The sequence below is a fragment of the Crocodylus siamensis genome, chromosome 7 (genome assembly GCF_052110815.1).
Source record: "Crocodylus siamensis isolate JL-2025a chromosome 7, ASM5211081v1, whole genome shotgun sequence".
NCBI lineage: Eukaryota > Metazoa > Chordata > Crocodylia > Crocodylidae > Crocodylus > Crocodylus siamensis.
The window spans coordinates 77,717,530-77,733,455 of record NC_143401.1 but is presented as its reverse complement, the minus strand read 5'-3'; the positions used below and the strand labels follow the sequence as shown (position 1 = coordinate 77,733,455).

Below are 15,926 nucleotides of genomic sequence, written 5' to 3'. Positions count from 1 at the left end.
GGCAGTGGCAGACCACACCGCCTGGGTAAGCTATGCTGCACACACCCCTTCTTTCCTCCTCTCATGCCCAGCTGGCTCCAGGGACCCCTAACACCCAGGCAGCGCCTCCCCACACACGCATGCTCCCTGCACCTCCCCTCCCCACCACAGGGCAAGGGTTTTCAGGGAGTGGATCGCGGCCCAGGCCCAGGCCCCAGTCCCGTACTGTCACTGCCCCACAATCTGGCCCCATGATCCCAGTCTCACCCGCCGTCTTGCTCCCCACCATTGCTCCTGCCTACTTGCGGTCCCGTCCCACATACGGAGTTTTGTTCAGTTGTTGCATGGAGCAGGGGATGCTGACCCAGCCCATGACAGCTCATCATAGCTCCCTGTGTGGCCCTCCGGCCCAAATAATTGCCTGGCCCTGTCTTAACACCTGTACTGGCTGCATGTTAACACCTTTTAAGTGTTTTAAAGCACTTGTTATTTGATTTAACAGTACACAATGCCAAGGGAGAATTATCTGTAATCTTCCTAATTTTGCTCCTGTTCCATAACTGTGCAAGGGCACAGGGGAGGGCCCGTGCATCCCTGTCCTTCCCCTAGCTCCTAGTTCTACCCCTACTCACCAAGCCTCTAATATAGCGATTTTCCACCTTTTTCATTTGTGAACCCCTAAAAAAATGTCAGGTGTGGACTTCTTTTAATTGTAAGTGTAGGTATTCTCATACTTTTGATTGATCAGCCATCTTTCACAGACCCATTAGACGTAGTCTGCAGACACGAAGCAGTCTGAGGATCGCCTGTTGAAAACCAGTGCTCTAGTGGCAAGTCACAGCTGTGGATGTGAGGGGCAGTCAGAACACGTTTTTTGCTTCATTGTGACTGCTCCACTAAGCTGAACAACACTAAGCTGATAGACATTTGTGTGGCTTTCAATATAAGGTGTAACAAGGCCCTAGTTCAAACAAGCCATTTAACCTCTTTTGAATTTACATTGCTCTAAAAATGGGTGTGTTAGAGGTGCTTCAAAGCTTAATTGATGATAAATATTTTAGAGTACTAGATAAATAATGTTATATTATTAGTAATAAGTAGGTATGGGGGACCTTTTCTGAGAGGGTCAACTAGAATTTTTTTAATTCTAAACAACTTCTGATTTTTTCTGTATTTTGTTTTTTGGTGTTTTATAAAGAAAGATATGGTGTCTTTTTTGTTTTTTCATAGGTATGGTGACATGAGGAGACAAATTGGTTTTGAGATCAGAGACATGTGGTATAACCTTGGTGAGTAGACAGAATACTAAAAATTTTGACCCTCCATTCTTTGTGTATATATAAATACCATATTTATACTATGTTACGTTAAAAAAATAAATCTTTCCTGTAAAGGTATGACAAGGTTACAAAGTGAAGACCGATAGGTAGTAGCAGTAGAAATGGTTGTATACAAGCTTAATCCTCTACCAACAGATACATAAAAGTAGACTTTTATCACATGATCATATACTGTTCTTTTCACAGTACTTCTGCCTCTTACCAGGACGAGGTTGGATGGTACAGTATTAATAGCCATGGTTCAGGGTTTTTTTTTTTATCTTTATATCACTGTATGGTGCTGTCATTGGAGACTGTAGCATGATTCATATGCACACAGAGCAGAAGTTTAGACTTACAATTTTTTGAAGGATGATGATCATTTCTGTATTATGACTTCAGAATGATCCAGGAGAATTAGCAGAGAAACTCATAGAATACATTTGTGATAGTTAGAAAATTAATGGGCCCCTAACAACTGCTACTGTGCTTTGGAGTTCCTGAGAAACATTTCTGAATTTTCTTCAAATTAGCACTGAAAATCTCTTCTAATGGCTTCATTCTCAGATATAGCTGAAACTTAAAAAAATAATCAATGTCTACACACATGTGCAGGCACTGAATGTATACAATGTTGGATATATTTCACATATACACAGACTTTCTATGGCCACAAACAGGTGTTCATTTCTACTGGTAGAGATTTCTGAGAAATGTCCTGTTTGGAAGGCAGGTGGGAGGACAAAGGGTGTTTGGTCCTGCTCTGCTCCCAGTAGCAGAAGCAGAGAAAGGGAGCAAGTGGAATGGAGGAAGGAGCTGGCAAAGAGCAGCTGATCCACTCCCTTCTCAAACTGTCCCACTTTGCCTCGCTGTTTCAGTCCATGACCAGACCAGACCACATCGGACCAAACTGGTGGGGGCATATGAGCTTTCTTTCTTGCAGGAAATTTTCTCTTGGAAAGGAAATCAATTCAGATTGATACCTGGGGGATCTTTCCCCTGGAGGGAACATGTTTTCCCTCAGACTAAATTGAAAAAATGCCTGTACACTCCTGGTTTCTGCCAAGAGACTCTCAGTTCTCCTGGTAGAAGTATAACTCCTATATGTAGTCTATATATATATGTGTGTGTGATGTGTGTATGTGATGTATGTGTACATGCAGACACCCACACATATATATAGATTATGGGGAGAAAATGTATATATGTATAAATGTATACATATATATGTATATGTATATATGTATAAATGTATGTATGTATATATACAAATATATATATTCAAAAAGAGGGATTGTGAGTGTGTATATTTATATGACATGGAAGAGTTCCCATTTCCCAAAAAGAAGCTTTATTGAGAGCAGCTGAATTCTGTCTTTTAAAGATGTCTTTAGTGAATTAGTGGCTGGAGAGCAGAATAAAGCAGAGTACACAATAATATGTGACTTGACAGACAGATAGCAAAATCAATATTACATGCCCTTATGTCAGGTCAGCAAAGCTCAGCCCTGGAACCCATTCTGTCAGTTATCCCTGAAATCTTCTTTCACTGTTCCAGGCCCAAAGCTATTTATTTATCTGTTACTTATTTTATTAATTTATCTAGCATCTATTGCTGTGCCAATATTTAAGCCTCCTTTGCTCCCCAGGAATTTATCAAAATAAAAGGAAACAATTAAAGGTATATATGTAAATGCATCCAGATTCTCCAAACATCAGATTATTTCAGTAATCCTTTGCCCATACGTTTGGACCAACCGTGTACAGTCCCTGTTGACCAAGAGCTCACTTACTCATTTTTTCCCTTCTTTTAAATGAAAATAGTGGGGCCTCCAATGGGGAACTTTTTGCTGACTCCTGGTGATGTCTGTCAAGCCATGCATTTTCCTTGTGCTTCAAGCTAATCACATGACAGATGGGTAATATGAACCTTACTTCCCTCATAGAAGTGTTATGAGGTTTACAGCTGGTTTGAACTCCTTTGAAAATATGTTATTTCATTGAAACTTTTCAGTTTTGAATAACTTTCTCAAAGAGATTTCTTTGTTTTGAGGTTTGGAAGAAGAGTCTATCAGCCTCTCTGATCTTGCTGGTTAAGGCAGCAGAATTTCTTTTCTGCTTTGCCTGAATTGGAGTCATCTGGGACTAAAAACTTCTCTTAATCAGGAAGAGCAGGGACTTTAACCTGGGTCTCCCACATTGCCCTAATCACTAGAATGGATGAATGAATAAAAGTAGATGTATATACATACAAGAAGGTTTTGTTTTCATCTGATTGGAGAATGAAACCCAGTTTTGAAACTTCAGATGTCACCTCAAAATAAAATTGTTGTGTTCTAGTCTGTACTACTGATAGGCTTTGGTTATTTAGGTTTGGGACAGACATTCAAAAAGCAAAGCCCGAGCCTGAATTATTTCAATCTTTGCAGGTTAGTCTAAGCTGGTTTGCAAGCGGATAGAAGTTCAGTACATCCCTGCAGTGGCTCCAGCTAGAAGCTGAGGAGCGCTAGAGCACATCTGCCAGCCACTGCCAAAGGGAGGGAAGAGTGACGCCCTCCAAGGCTCTCATCCCTCCCTGCTGGAACGGAGGGAGCATGGCCAGGCACCAGGGGGGGCTAGCAGGGGGAAGGAGGGGGGCAGCTGCTGCCAGACTGAGGAGTGGGGGCAGGAAAAAAGTCCGTTCTTTGAAGCAAGCATGTATCGAACACAGCAATTTGCAGCCTCAAGCATATACATCAGGGAGCTATCAAAAATATTTGCCTAAGCTAAACTACAACCCAGTAAAACACAGCATATACAACTTAGTCTAACTTAAAATGTGAATCAGGAAGAGAAAGCTTTGCATAAATCTTACATAATCCTCGGGGCAGAGTGTCTCCTTACAGCCAAAATGAATCGGGGCTTGTGATAGAGGTGATATCTTTTATTAGACCAACTAGATTTTTGCAACAAAAAAAAAATGTTTTTTGTGGTTATTTCATAAATTTCATAGACATTAGGGCTGGAAGGGACCTCATAAGATCATAGGGTCCAGCCCCCTGCCTCAAGGGCAGGAAGTCAGCTAGGGTCAAAGGATCCCAGCAAGATAAGTATCCCAATGTTTCTTGAAAGCATCCAGAGTAGGTGCTTGTACCACCTCTGGGGGGAGTTTGTTCCAGGCCTTGGGGCCTCGGATGGTAAAGAAGTTTTTCCTTATGTCCAGTCTAAAACGGTCTTGCAGGAGTTTGTGACCGTTAGACCTTGTTTTCCCTTGGGGTGCTCTCATGAAGTGGCGTTTCCCCAGATCCTGATGCACACCCCTTATGTACTTATAGGCTGCCACCAAGTCGCCCCTGAGCCTGTGCTTCTCCAGGCTGAAAAGTCCTATAGCTCGCAGCTTGTCTTCATAAGACCTGCTCTCTTGCCCTATGATCATGAGCATGGCTCTCCTCCAGACTCTTTCAAGCTTCTCTACGTCCTTCCTAAATTGTGGAGCCCAGAATTGGATGCAGTCTCACCAAGGTCAAGTACAGTGGGAGGATGACATCCTGGGTCTTACTCAAGATGCATCAGTAGAAGCAAGCCAGAGTTTTGTTCGCTTTGTCGGCTGCGGTATCACATTGGCAGCTCATGTTCATCTTGTGGTCAATCATAACCCCCAAGTCTCTTTCAGCCATGGTGCTAGCAAGTATGGCATTGCCAAGCCTGTAAGTGTGATGCAAGTTGTTTTTCATCCGAGATGGAGCACCTTGCATTTCTCTGTATTGAATGCCATCAGGTTTTCATCATCCACCTTTCAAGCCTATTAAGGTCAGCCTGGATCATTAGCCTATCCTCAAGTGTGAACGCTCTTCCCCAAAGTTTGGTGTCATCAGTGAACTTGGCCAGTCCGCTTCTGATACCAGAGTCCAAATCATTTATGAAGACATTAAAGAGTACAGGTCTGAGAACAGAGCCTTGGAGGACACCACTGGTCAGTGAGTGCCATGTTGATTCAGTTCCATCAACTACACTGTCTGGGTCTGACCTCAGAGCCAGTTCCCCAGCCATCAGAGTGTAGGCCACAGTTGTCCAATTTTTCTAGGAGGCCATCATGGGGCACCAGGTCAAAGGCTTTTTTAAAGTCCAAATATATGATATCAACCTCTCCCCCTTTGTCCAGGTGATGTCACCTGATCATAGAAGGAAATGAGATGGGCCAGACGAGACCTACCCGCAAGAAACCTGTGCTTGCTGTCCCTCAGAATGTTGCCTTCTGTTAGCCTGTCAAGAATGGTTTCTTTCATAATTTTTTCCATGATCTTTCCAGGGATTGAGGTCAAACTGATGGGCCTATAGTTTCCCAGATCATCTTTCCTCCCTTTCTTGAAGATAGGCACCACATTGACCTGGCTGCAGGCAAGACGCAGAGATGCAGCCAGGCTAGCAAACCTCAGCTGCGGTCTGAGGGGATGAAGGAAAGAATTAACCCCTGTTTCTGCCCCTTTGTCTCAGGGGCCATTGCAGACTACCTCTGGCCACACCCCACCCCTGCTCAGGCTAAAGAACAGAAGTGAGGGGTTATCTCTGCTGTGGAGCAGAAAGCCCCACCCAGCCCAGGGAGCATGCTGGGATGCTGGGGAGTCTGGTTTAACCAACAAGGGGTCTGTGACAGTATGGCTGGGCACTGCAGGTGCCTGCCACTTTAAGGGCCTGGAGCTGCCAGGTGCCTGATGAGGGCAGCCATTTTGAATCTGGGGCTGCTCATATAAACAGGGCAGTTTTGCTGCCTGGAGGCCAGGCAACAACATTGCCTGGCCAGAGGGCTTCTGGTATCATCTGGAGATAAGGGAGGAGCTGTAGGGGATGGTCAGGAGGTTCCTGGTCCTAGTTGTGACCTAAAACTGCACTCTGCTGGGAGTGGCGGCAGCCCCCATGAAATGCCAGGCCAATTACCACCCCGGTGGAAGGCGGGTCGGGGCACCTTAACCCCTAGTTCCCACAACCATGTGGGTTACCCCTTTTTGTAAGGTCTGGAAGGTGGACCACAATGTGAGAGTGGGGCTGTAGACTCACACCTGTCTGGACATCCCCTGACTGGTCAATGCTGGGGCCAGGACCGGAAGGGTCGAAGGGCCAGGGGCCCACCGCAAGGAACACCCAAGAGCTGGGGGTCTGGAGTTCCGACTGGCCTGGAGGTGGGCAAGGGCTAGTAGCCAAAGGTCCCGGGGGGACCACACCCATAAAGGGAAGCACTTTAGGGTGCTGTGCTGCCCAGAATGAAGGCAGAATGGGCCACCTGAGGAGAGGAATCCAGGTGGGGTTCAATTAGTAGGATTCTGGGGCCCAGTGTGGGGTCGGTGATATTGATAACATCCAGATGCCATCTGCGAGGCTTGGGCTGCGGGAGGAACAGAGCCGCAGATAGCGCCCCCTTGCATTGGCACAAGAAATGGGCAGCCTCCCACTATTTAACATGTATTAAATAATTAACAACAAGGAGTGGTGAGCAAGAATGCAGGCAGTTAGCCCAGAAACAGGTGGGTGGGCCACTGGGAAGTAAACCCTGAGCAGGCCCCCTGTTACAGACTGACATTGCATAAATTAGTTTGATCCAAATCAGTTAAGTCTGATACTACATTCAACAGGTTTGTTTATTTCAAACTGGTTTCAGCCATTTTCAAACTGAAAATATATCTATATATGCACTGAACCACTGAACATCTATTCTGTTACAAGTTTAAACCAGTTTCCGATCACTTAAACTGGTTTATGTGTAATGTCTGTCCCTAGTCCCAGTGTTTGCAATATGCTTGGACCTGAGTACAAGGTAGTACTCAAAACCATAGTGGTAGGATCAGTTCTCAAATTTCATGTGTTAAGGGTTTTAATAAACTGTTTCTCCTCAATAAAATGAGGAGGAGAAAGGTGGCTGGCAGGTAGGAGACTAGAGTCAATTCCCAACAGGATTTTGCACCCACCATTGAAGATAATTCACTCGTGCCAACTCCATTTTTTACAAGTAGAAAATTATTCTGGTAAATACTTATATTCTGGGTTCTGCATCAGTTGTGTGCATGTCAGAATACAAATTAAGAGTACTGAACAACCATTACTAATAAATGGATACCTATTATTATTGACGCCTTTGTGTCTTGGAAGGTGTATTATCTTCAGTACTCTAATCATTATTATATGTAAAATCAGAAGCAAAAACTATCATTCCTTCATGTTCTTGAGCATATAATATTTATGATACTATCTGTCATTGTGTATAAAGTATGATAAAACTAAGTCACTGTGACTTATGGTTTACGAATGAAAGAACAAAGCTATGCCTGAAAATTTCCCATTTTATCTTCTCAGTTTCTGATGACAAATGTTGGGTTTAATGCATAGTATCTGCATTTCGGTTACGGATTATCGAGTTTTGGAACTCCATAACCCAAAACAAAAGAAAAAGTTCTGCAGGTGCAAAACACATGTGGCCTAATTTGTATCCCTAAGTGAAGTGGGTCATGGCAAAACCAAAAGGATCATTTGAATGAAAGATTGCAGGAGTATCAGAAATACCCACTTCTTTGCCCTCTCTATTACAAATGCAGTGACAGTTATAATTGGGGGGGGGGGTGTTCCAGGTCACTACACAATAGCCATGTGCAAATTTAAAAATATTTCAGATATTTATAATGGTCTAGGGATAGCTTTTGCTTAAGTCAGCTCCCTTGTTGAGTTGGGGTCTGTATAAATTTAGACTGGCAATTTGTTTACTGTTTGGGCTACCCGAGTGATATGCCTCTGTCCCTTTATGAAACTGCAGCAGTTTTGGTCACTGGGGCTCTTGAGCTAAATTAAAAGGGAGGGAGCTGAATTCACACTCCCTTCTTACTGGTGAAATCTGACTGATCCGAGGTCTGTTGGCATTCTCAGTGTAGCATGAGACGCTTGATTTTTCCAGCATTTGTTTTCTTTAGGACTATATAGAGGCATGTGGAATGATTTGGTGAGTGGTGCAGTTTGGTTTCAGTTTGATTAAATTAGTTGTTTATAATTTTGAACAGGATGGTCCAAAGCTTTGTATTTTGTTACATGAAGTTTGCTATCTGCTCCATAGTTCTAGTTGCAAGTAGTTTCCATTCTGAACACTTATTTCAGTCCTCCTTGGGAAATCAGGTTGACCTGAAACTTTCCACTTTAACTCTGGAAACAAAAAATTGTCAGTAAAGTTAGCATATAAATGTGTATACAGTTCATGTCAAGTATCTTTTTTTCTTGTTGAAATTTTGGCTTTTATTTTATGTTTCTTTGTCACCTTATATTTTCTTTGCTAAATCAAACATTTTGTATCTTTGTGTCTTATTGAAATCCATGTGCAATTTATGTATGAAAAACATAAGTGCTAATTAAGAAAATGTGTTAATAATTGCCATTAGTAGCTTTGGGCTCACTCCCAACTTCTTTTCCGGCTGTGTTATGGTCTCTGTCACCTTCCTGTTAACACTTTTAGTGAAAGATTTGCCAATGATTTCAGGAACAGGTGCTGTATGTGAATATGAGCATATAATTTTCTATTGAATAATTGCTGCTTGCAAACAGCATAAGTGTGTTTCTGGTGCTGACAGATATCTTACATGGGACCACACAGCAGAGGCCTACAGGTTCTTAGATTTGAATGAATGGCACTGGTATGGCTCTTTAGGGCTAAGTACAGAGGTTCAAAAAGCTCAAGGCAGAATCTGTTCAATCTTCACAGGTTTTTCTAAGCTGCATAGATTGAACCAATAATAAACTGAACTGATATTCAGTGTTTGGATGGTCAGGACAGGCAGAAGCCTGCACTGGCCTATGCCAGGACCCTGAGGGAGCTCACACCTGCCACCCATCATGGCCATTTGCCTAAGGCTGCTGAACCCACCCCAGCAGTAGCTCAGACCTGACTGGCTACTGGACACATGCCCCCACCTGCTGTCAGTCACAGGGAGGGGAAAGCCAGCAGACAATCTCTCCTCAGCCCCACGCCCTGCCTTAGACAGGTGGAGGGGACAGGGAGAGGAGAATGCACCCCTAGGCTAGCACTGTCCCCCCCCCAACTGAGGTCTTTCAGGTACAGCAGAAAGGCCCCGCAGCAGGGCTTTTCATGCTGCCCTCTTCCCCCTGCCCAGCAAACTGGGCTGGAATTGCCCACGCCCCCCTCCCCCTCAGCCATCTGCCTCAAGCGGTGGTAGGGCAGAAATGGAATGCACACTCCCCAAGACTAGCACCGTCCTCCCCAGCCAGAATCTTCCCAGTGTTGGGGGGGAGTCATCCACTGGTTTTCACTTTCCACCTCCAGCCCAGCAAGCTGGGATCACCCCAGCCCCTCCCCAGCCACCTGCCTCCAAGAGGCAGTGGAGTGAGGGAGGCCACACACCCCACCAGCTCTCCCCCAGCTGGGAACTGCTCAGTGCAGAGGGAAATGCCCCCACTGAGGGGGGAGGGGGTTCCTGTCCTAAAGTCTAGTGATCTGAGCTGGGATTAGCTCAGTCCCACTCCCTCCCCAGCTGTCCGCCATTGAGAAGCGGAGGGATGAGGCGGGGAATGCAGTTGGGTGGCTACAGAAGGGACAGACCTGAACTGATACCAGCCCATCTCACTGGACTCTGGGTGGTTGAAAGTCCCCCCATTGAGGGCTTTCCACACCTACACCAGGCAGTCCCCAACTGAGGGGCTTGTGTGGGGCCAGTGGGGTGCATACCTCCCCCTCTACTCCTGCCTCTCTGAGCTGGGCATGCAGAAATCGGACAGGGCTGAGCCAGGAATTTCCCTCTCCTTGAGCTGCACAGACTGGGGCTAGAGCAGTCAGGGGGTCCATTCTTCTTCCACGCATTCCCCTGTTGTGACAGACACAGGCAGGAAGCAGGCTAGGGATCAGAAGTTTTAATGCCTCAGCTCGGTGGCAGCTGGGGTCAGGGCCAGCCCTTCTCTGCTGGAGCCAGTAGCACAGCCCAGGGCTGCAAACTATCCTGGGATGCTGGGGGACTCTGAGTTAATTTGAGTTTGGAGGGGATCTGGGAAGAATGTCTATAAACCACTTTAAACTAAATCAGTTAAATCTGATATTGAATCCAGCCAGTTTTATCTTAAAGCAAGTTCCACCATTTGGAAAGCAGTTTATGCGTGCTGAACTTCTGGGCTAAGTCAAGACACTCAAAAAGCCTGAGGCTGAATCAATTCAATCTTTGCATGTTAGTCTAAGCTGTATAGATTGAACTGATAGGCAAGTGAACAGAAATTCACTTTTGATTCTGGAAATGCAACCATGCAACCAAATGTAGTGGCTCAGGCCAGAAGTTGGGGGGAGTTAAAACACACCTCCCTTTGTGGGGAGCTTGGGACAAGGCTAGCCTGCCCACCCTTCAGGAGGGTTTGCAGAGGAGGTGCAAAGCATCTTTGGATGTTGGGGGAATGCGAGTTAACTTGAACCTGGAGGAGATCTGGGACAGAAGTTCAATAAACTGATTTAACCTAAATCAGTTAAATCTGATACTACACCCACCCAGGTTTATCTTAAACCAGTTTTGGCCATTTTGAAAGTAGTTTATGTGCACTGAACTTCTGTTGTTACAGATCTGAACTGGTTTCCAATCACTTAATGTGTTCATATGTAACGTCTGTCCCTAGCCAGGATATATTTTTTTAAGGTTGTAATCCTACTCTATTTATACAGAGCTGCTTTTTTTGTCTTAGGAAAGTTCCAGGTTTTCAGTAGTGTTGAAGTGATGTAGCCATGATGGTCTAGAAATATGTAAGAGGCAAGAAAGTACTTTTGGAAATTAAAAGTCTTTTTAAGTGTTCTCTTTCTGAATTGTTTGTGAAAAGTATTTCACTTTTTGTGCATCTTGATCTGTCCTCACACTCCAGATGAACTGTTCACATCTCTGTCCTGCACCCTGCCCCAGTCCCACCCCTTCCCTCACCCCTGGGGCCTCAGTCTGCCTTCCTACTCCACTTTCCTCCCCCCAGCCCTTCCCCCCCACGTCAGATTTACCAATTGGACCTGGCTGCTCTCTATGCTGCTGGGCTGAGCTCCTGGCCACCTGCGTACTGCACTGTGGCCATGCATGCCAAGGACATTTATTGGCAACAAACATTATCAGCCAAAAAAAGCTAATTGCCAATACTGTCAATTTTCTTTATATCGGTGCTACTATGATATGGGACTGATGTATCAGTGCACCTCTACTACCTCATGTTTATAACATACTATCATCACTACTCTGTTAAGGTAGGGGTAGACATTCAAAAAGCTTGAGCCTGAATTGATTCTGTGGTTAATCAAAACCTGGCTAGGCTAAACCAGTTTGTAACTGTACAGATGTTCACTCTGGACTGAAGAAATGGAGGCACATGCCTGCAGTGACTCAAGCTAGAAGCTGGGGGCGCTAGAGCAGCCCTCCCCTCTCTTCCAAAGTACGGAGCTGAAGTGGGGCATGGCCAGGCTCTGCAGGATGCTCTGATTAGGGAAGGGTTTCCCCCTCCCCCACGGTTGATAACAGAGCATGGAGTTACACAGGGAGTTGTTAGCATTTGTCAGCCCATCAAACAAAACAACAGCTTCTCTCATTAGTTCAAGTTCTTCTTAAATAACTTTTTCCAAGGAAAGAATGGAGGGACATTACCAGATACCTGTTGATTACCTCCAAAAAGCCCTAAGCCAACACTGTCCTGTCTGCCTTTGTCCTGTCTGCCACAGCATGGACCATAGCCATGTGGTCTACTAGCTAATGCTGAGAGGTGTCTGTGTAAGACAGAAGAAAGGGTGAATCCCTGCTTGAGCAGGTAGTGGGGAGGGGCAGGAGGAAGCTAGGCAGACCCTGCTGTACCTGCAGTCTCTGCCAGAGCTGCAGCCTTGGAGTAGAGGGGAGGGGCCAGCCCTGATGGGCTGGAGCAGAAAGAAGAACTCTGCCCAGAATAGCAAAGCATTTGGGATGCTGGAGGACTCTGATTTTACTTAAACCAGGAAGGCATTACATAAACCAGTTTGACCCAAATCAGCTAAGTCTGATACTTCATTCAACCAGGCTTATCTCAAACCAGTTTCAGCCATTTTCAGACTGATTTATGTGCACTGAATGTCTTCTGTTACAGATTTAAACCAGCTTCTGATCACTTAGACAAGTCTATGTATGATATCTATTCCTAGCCCTGGTGTCTAGAGATCTCAAGCAGGGTTGGCACTTCATAGAGTAGATACTACACAAATGAATAGGTGGTCCTGGCCCTCGGCTTAAAAGCCTAGGCAATCAAATAACACACAAAAGTGTTGGAAGACAATCATGTAATCAAGCAAATACACAATATAAGTAGATTTTAACACTGATTCATGTCTGACATGGTTTTCAAGGATTGAAATACTTATAAAGTGAACGTAGACATGATTCCCTCCCTGTAAAGCGTATGATAGGGAAGAAAAATATAATGAAAATATTTTTATTGTCTAAGTGTAAATAAGCTAGGCTTACTTTTCAAAACTTCCTGGGATTATTTAAAATTAGTATTATTCTTGCATTCCCCTACTATAAATTAGTTAGGTTCAACAGTTCACTCTGGTATTCAGTGTGAGAAAAGGTGTCAAGAGGTATTAACTTTGTGCAGGGAAGGTCAAGGTCAAGAATAGATCTGATCTTTGGGTCTCTCATAAATAGAAATCATTACTTTTATCATTTTCTGAATTAGCCATGCATGCTCAGATATGACCCAATTGAGATATGAAATTACTAGAAAATTATTTAATGATTTTTGTGACCCAAATTAAAATGTAGGAAGTGTTGGGAGAGGAGGAAAATCTCACATTATTTAATATATGACATATCTTGGTTTTGGTGCTATTAATTATGTTATTTATCATATGGTATTCAGCTGAAAGCATACTATGGCAAGGCAAATGCCAAAATAAAGAGAGATTTTACATGTATATAAAGAACAAATGCTGTTCCACCTATAGCTTTTAAAGCAGCTGCACATTTCACAGCCTTGCAAAAGCCAGAGTCCTAAATTTTCTTCCAAACCTGTCACATTTTGAATCTGTGCGTGGGAGCTCCCACACTCCAGGAGAAAAATGTGAATTTATTGTTCAGTTGTTTATCAGGATGTTCTTAATATGACAGACAGCTGCAATAGATGCCGTCAGGCCCCAGAATAAGATCATTTCTTTGTGTATTTGGTCTGTAACATTTTATACTGTGGCACAACATTGAATTAGATCATGGCAAATGCACATGTGCATATTGGTATATCACTGAAGTATATCGCATATGTCATGTGACTTTCATTATAGTTTGAAGGATGTCAGTGAAAGATTTATAACAACATCCGTTTGATGTGTTTGCTGAAATCTTAACAGCAGTGCTGTAGCAAGGAGGATGAGTGGGGCAACCTCTCCGGGTGCCACGAATGGTTGACAACAGGCACTGCCCCGGGGCTCAGGACAGAGCTGCAAGTGGCACATTTGCAGAGGGTGCAGGCACAGAGGAGACTCCTGTGACTCCATACACTCACGGGCAAGCATGGCAGGGCATGTGCCCCCGGATCTGTGAGCAGGCGAGGGCCAGCTGCTGCTGCAGGGTTTGCCCCAGGCACCTAACTTCATTGCCATGGCACTGCTTAATAGACGCACTTAAATGCATATTATCCCTCTCATAAATTTAGATGTTGGATAGTGGTCAATATTGCGTAACATTTTCATCTGCACTGACGTAACCTTATGTAGTCTTCTCCCCCTTTATGTTTAATACTATTCTTTATAGGTAAATGCAGCACTGATTTGTGAAACAATATACTTAACATTGTAACCAGGAAGGCTGCTAATTCCACATTTCCTATAGATTATTTTACTTGGGTTTTTTTCCATTCAGCAGTGTTATGTAAATTCTAGTAGGAGCCACCTACATACTCTGCTGAGGGGAAGAGCTAAATAGGCTTCAGATAGTAGGCCTATACAATGTAGTATGTGAGTGATCCTAACATTTTTCTACTAATCATTCTTACTCTCTAATCCCCCCCAAGTTATTCTCTTGAACGTTACATGCTGGAAACCACCCCATCTATGGTGAAGAATCAAAGATTAAAAATGTGTTGTACTTTAAAATTTGTTATTTTTTACATCTGGATCTCTAAAGTTAATACTTATTTTCCAGTGTGTATCCCTAACCTCAGAGCAATAAAAAACCCCTTGTGACAGAGAACTTTATGACATTGATGTTGTGCCTGATGAATAACTTTGTGTCAGTATCATTTGTTTTCTGAAATACTGAAATACTGGCTCTGACACTTTTCGGGCTTAATATAAGAAAACTGTCACCTGAGAGGCTCAGTGTAATAGCATTAAAAAGAAAAGAAAGAAAAAGGAAAAGAAAGCTTTACAGCTGTTGTGGCTTATTCTTTAACAACATTCCAAATTGGCAGTCATATATTTCAGTCTTTATTGAATGCTAGCCTATCGTAAGCACCTCATAGTAGGTTTCTAGTATTGTATCATTGGACGTAGTTAAAACTCTAAACCAAGAAACAAGTGAAGCAGCTTAAATACTGTTACTTGTTGAGGGAAAAGTATATAATTATGACAATATTTTGCTAGTACAGGACTTTCTTCTTGATTATTTTTCATTGGTCTTATGTTAATGTTTCCACTGAAAATGAAATTGGTAATGAGCACTATCTTAGTTGTTGCTGCAGTAGTCTTTCAAACAGAAGTGTTCAAATCTGTACACTGTTAGACACTGGTTGTCTATTGCATATGAAATTTCAGAAATAATGGAAAATGCATATGCTTATTTGCATCCATGCTATATAGAATTCTTTGTTCTATATTCTGTAGCATCTTCTATACAAGAATCTCCCAGTAATTTACATACATTAAAGAGATTAAGTTTGGCAACGTTTATTTGAGTTAGATTATTATTATTATTTTTGCTGTATACATGAGAAACCTAAGGGCTGGGGGATCTAAATGACTTTCCATATTCACCCGAGGAAGTCTGGTCCTAACATGGGAGTCCATTTGTTTTTCTAACCTCATCTAGTTATCTGTCCAGAGCTCCCAAAGCTCTCTTGTATCTCAGATTATTCTTCCCCCTGCCTTTATTATTACTCAATAGATAATTCATAGTTTTAAGTAATCTGTATTGTTTACATTATTCACTGGTGTTGCACACAATAACTGCTCTAGATGTTTATAGTTCAACAGTCCAATTTCTAATAATATGCAATTTACTGTTAAGTTGGAATTCTTGTAGTGCATGTGTGGGGCCAGAGAGAAGAGGAAATGGTAGTGATAATTATTGACCCTGAATGTAAAATAAATTAGCTATTCAAACCAACTCTAAAAGAAAGATCACATATTATAGTTCTAGCTTAGATCTGTTTCATGTCTTGAGGCTACAAGTATACAATCATAAGGACATTTTGATGGAATGACACAGAGACCACTGTGTGCACTGGGAGAGGTATGGATTTTTAAATCATTTAATACAACTGATATGTTTTTATCCCTCTTCCTTCTTATCTACGTGATGTGATTAAAATACTTAATGTTCAGGATGCCTGGTATAAATATGGTTCATTTGTGGAAATAAAGTCTGCTCTGCTTTGGTTTTTTGATTCAATAATTTTATTCTCAGCATTAAAACATAT

The 15,926-nt window shown here is 43.1% G+C and overlaps 1 protein-coding gene across 2 annotated transcripts in view; it reads left to right on the top strand.

The window, feature by feature from the left end:
- DOCK1 (dedicator of cytokinesis 1) overlaps positions 1 to 15,926 on the top strand; it is a 553,358-nt gene that overhangs the window by 386,610 nt on the left and 150,822 nt on the right. For both annotated transcript variants that reach the window (XM_090058391.1, XM_090058392.1), the window contains exon 32: positions 1,210 to 1,268. In XM_090058391.1, coding sequence (XP_089914517.1) covers positions 1,210 to 1,268 — 59 coding nt within the window. The remainder of the gene's footprint in view (positions 1 to 1,209; positions 1,269 to 15,926) is intronic.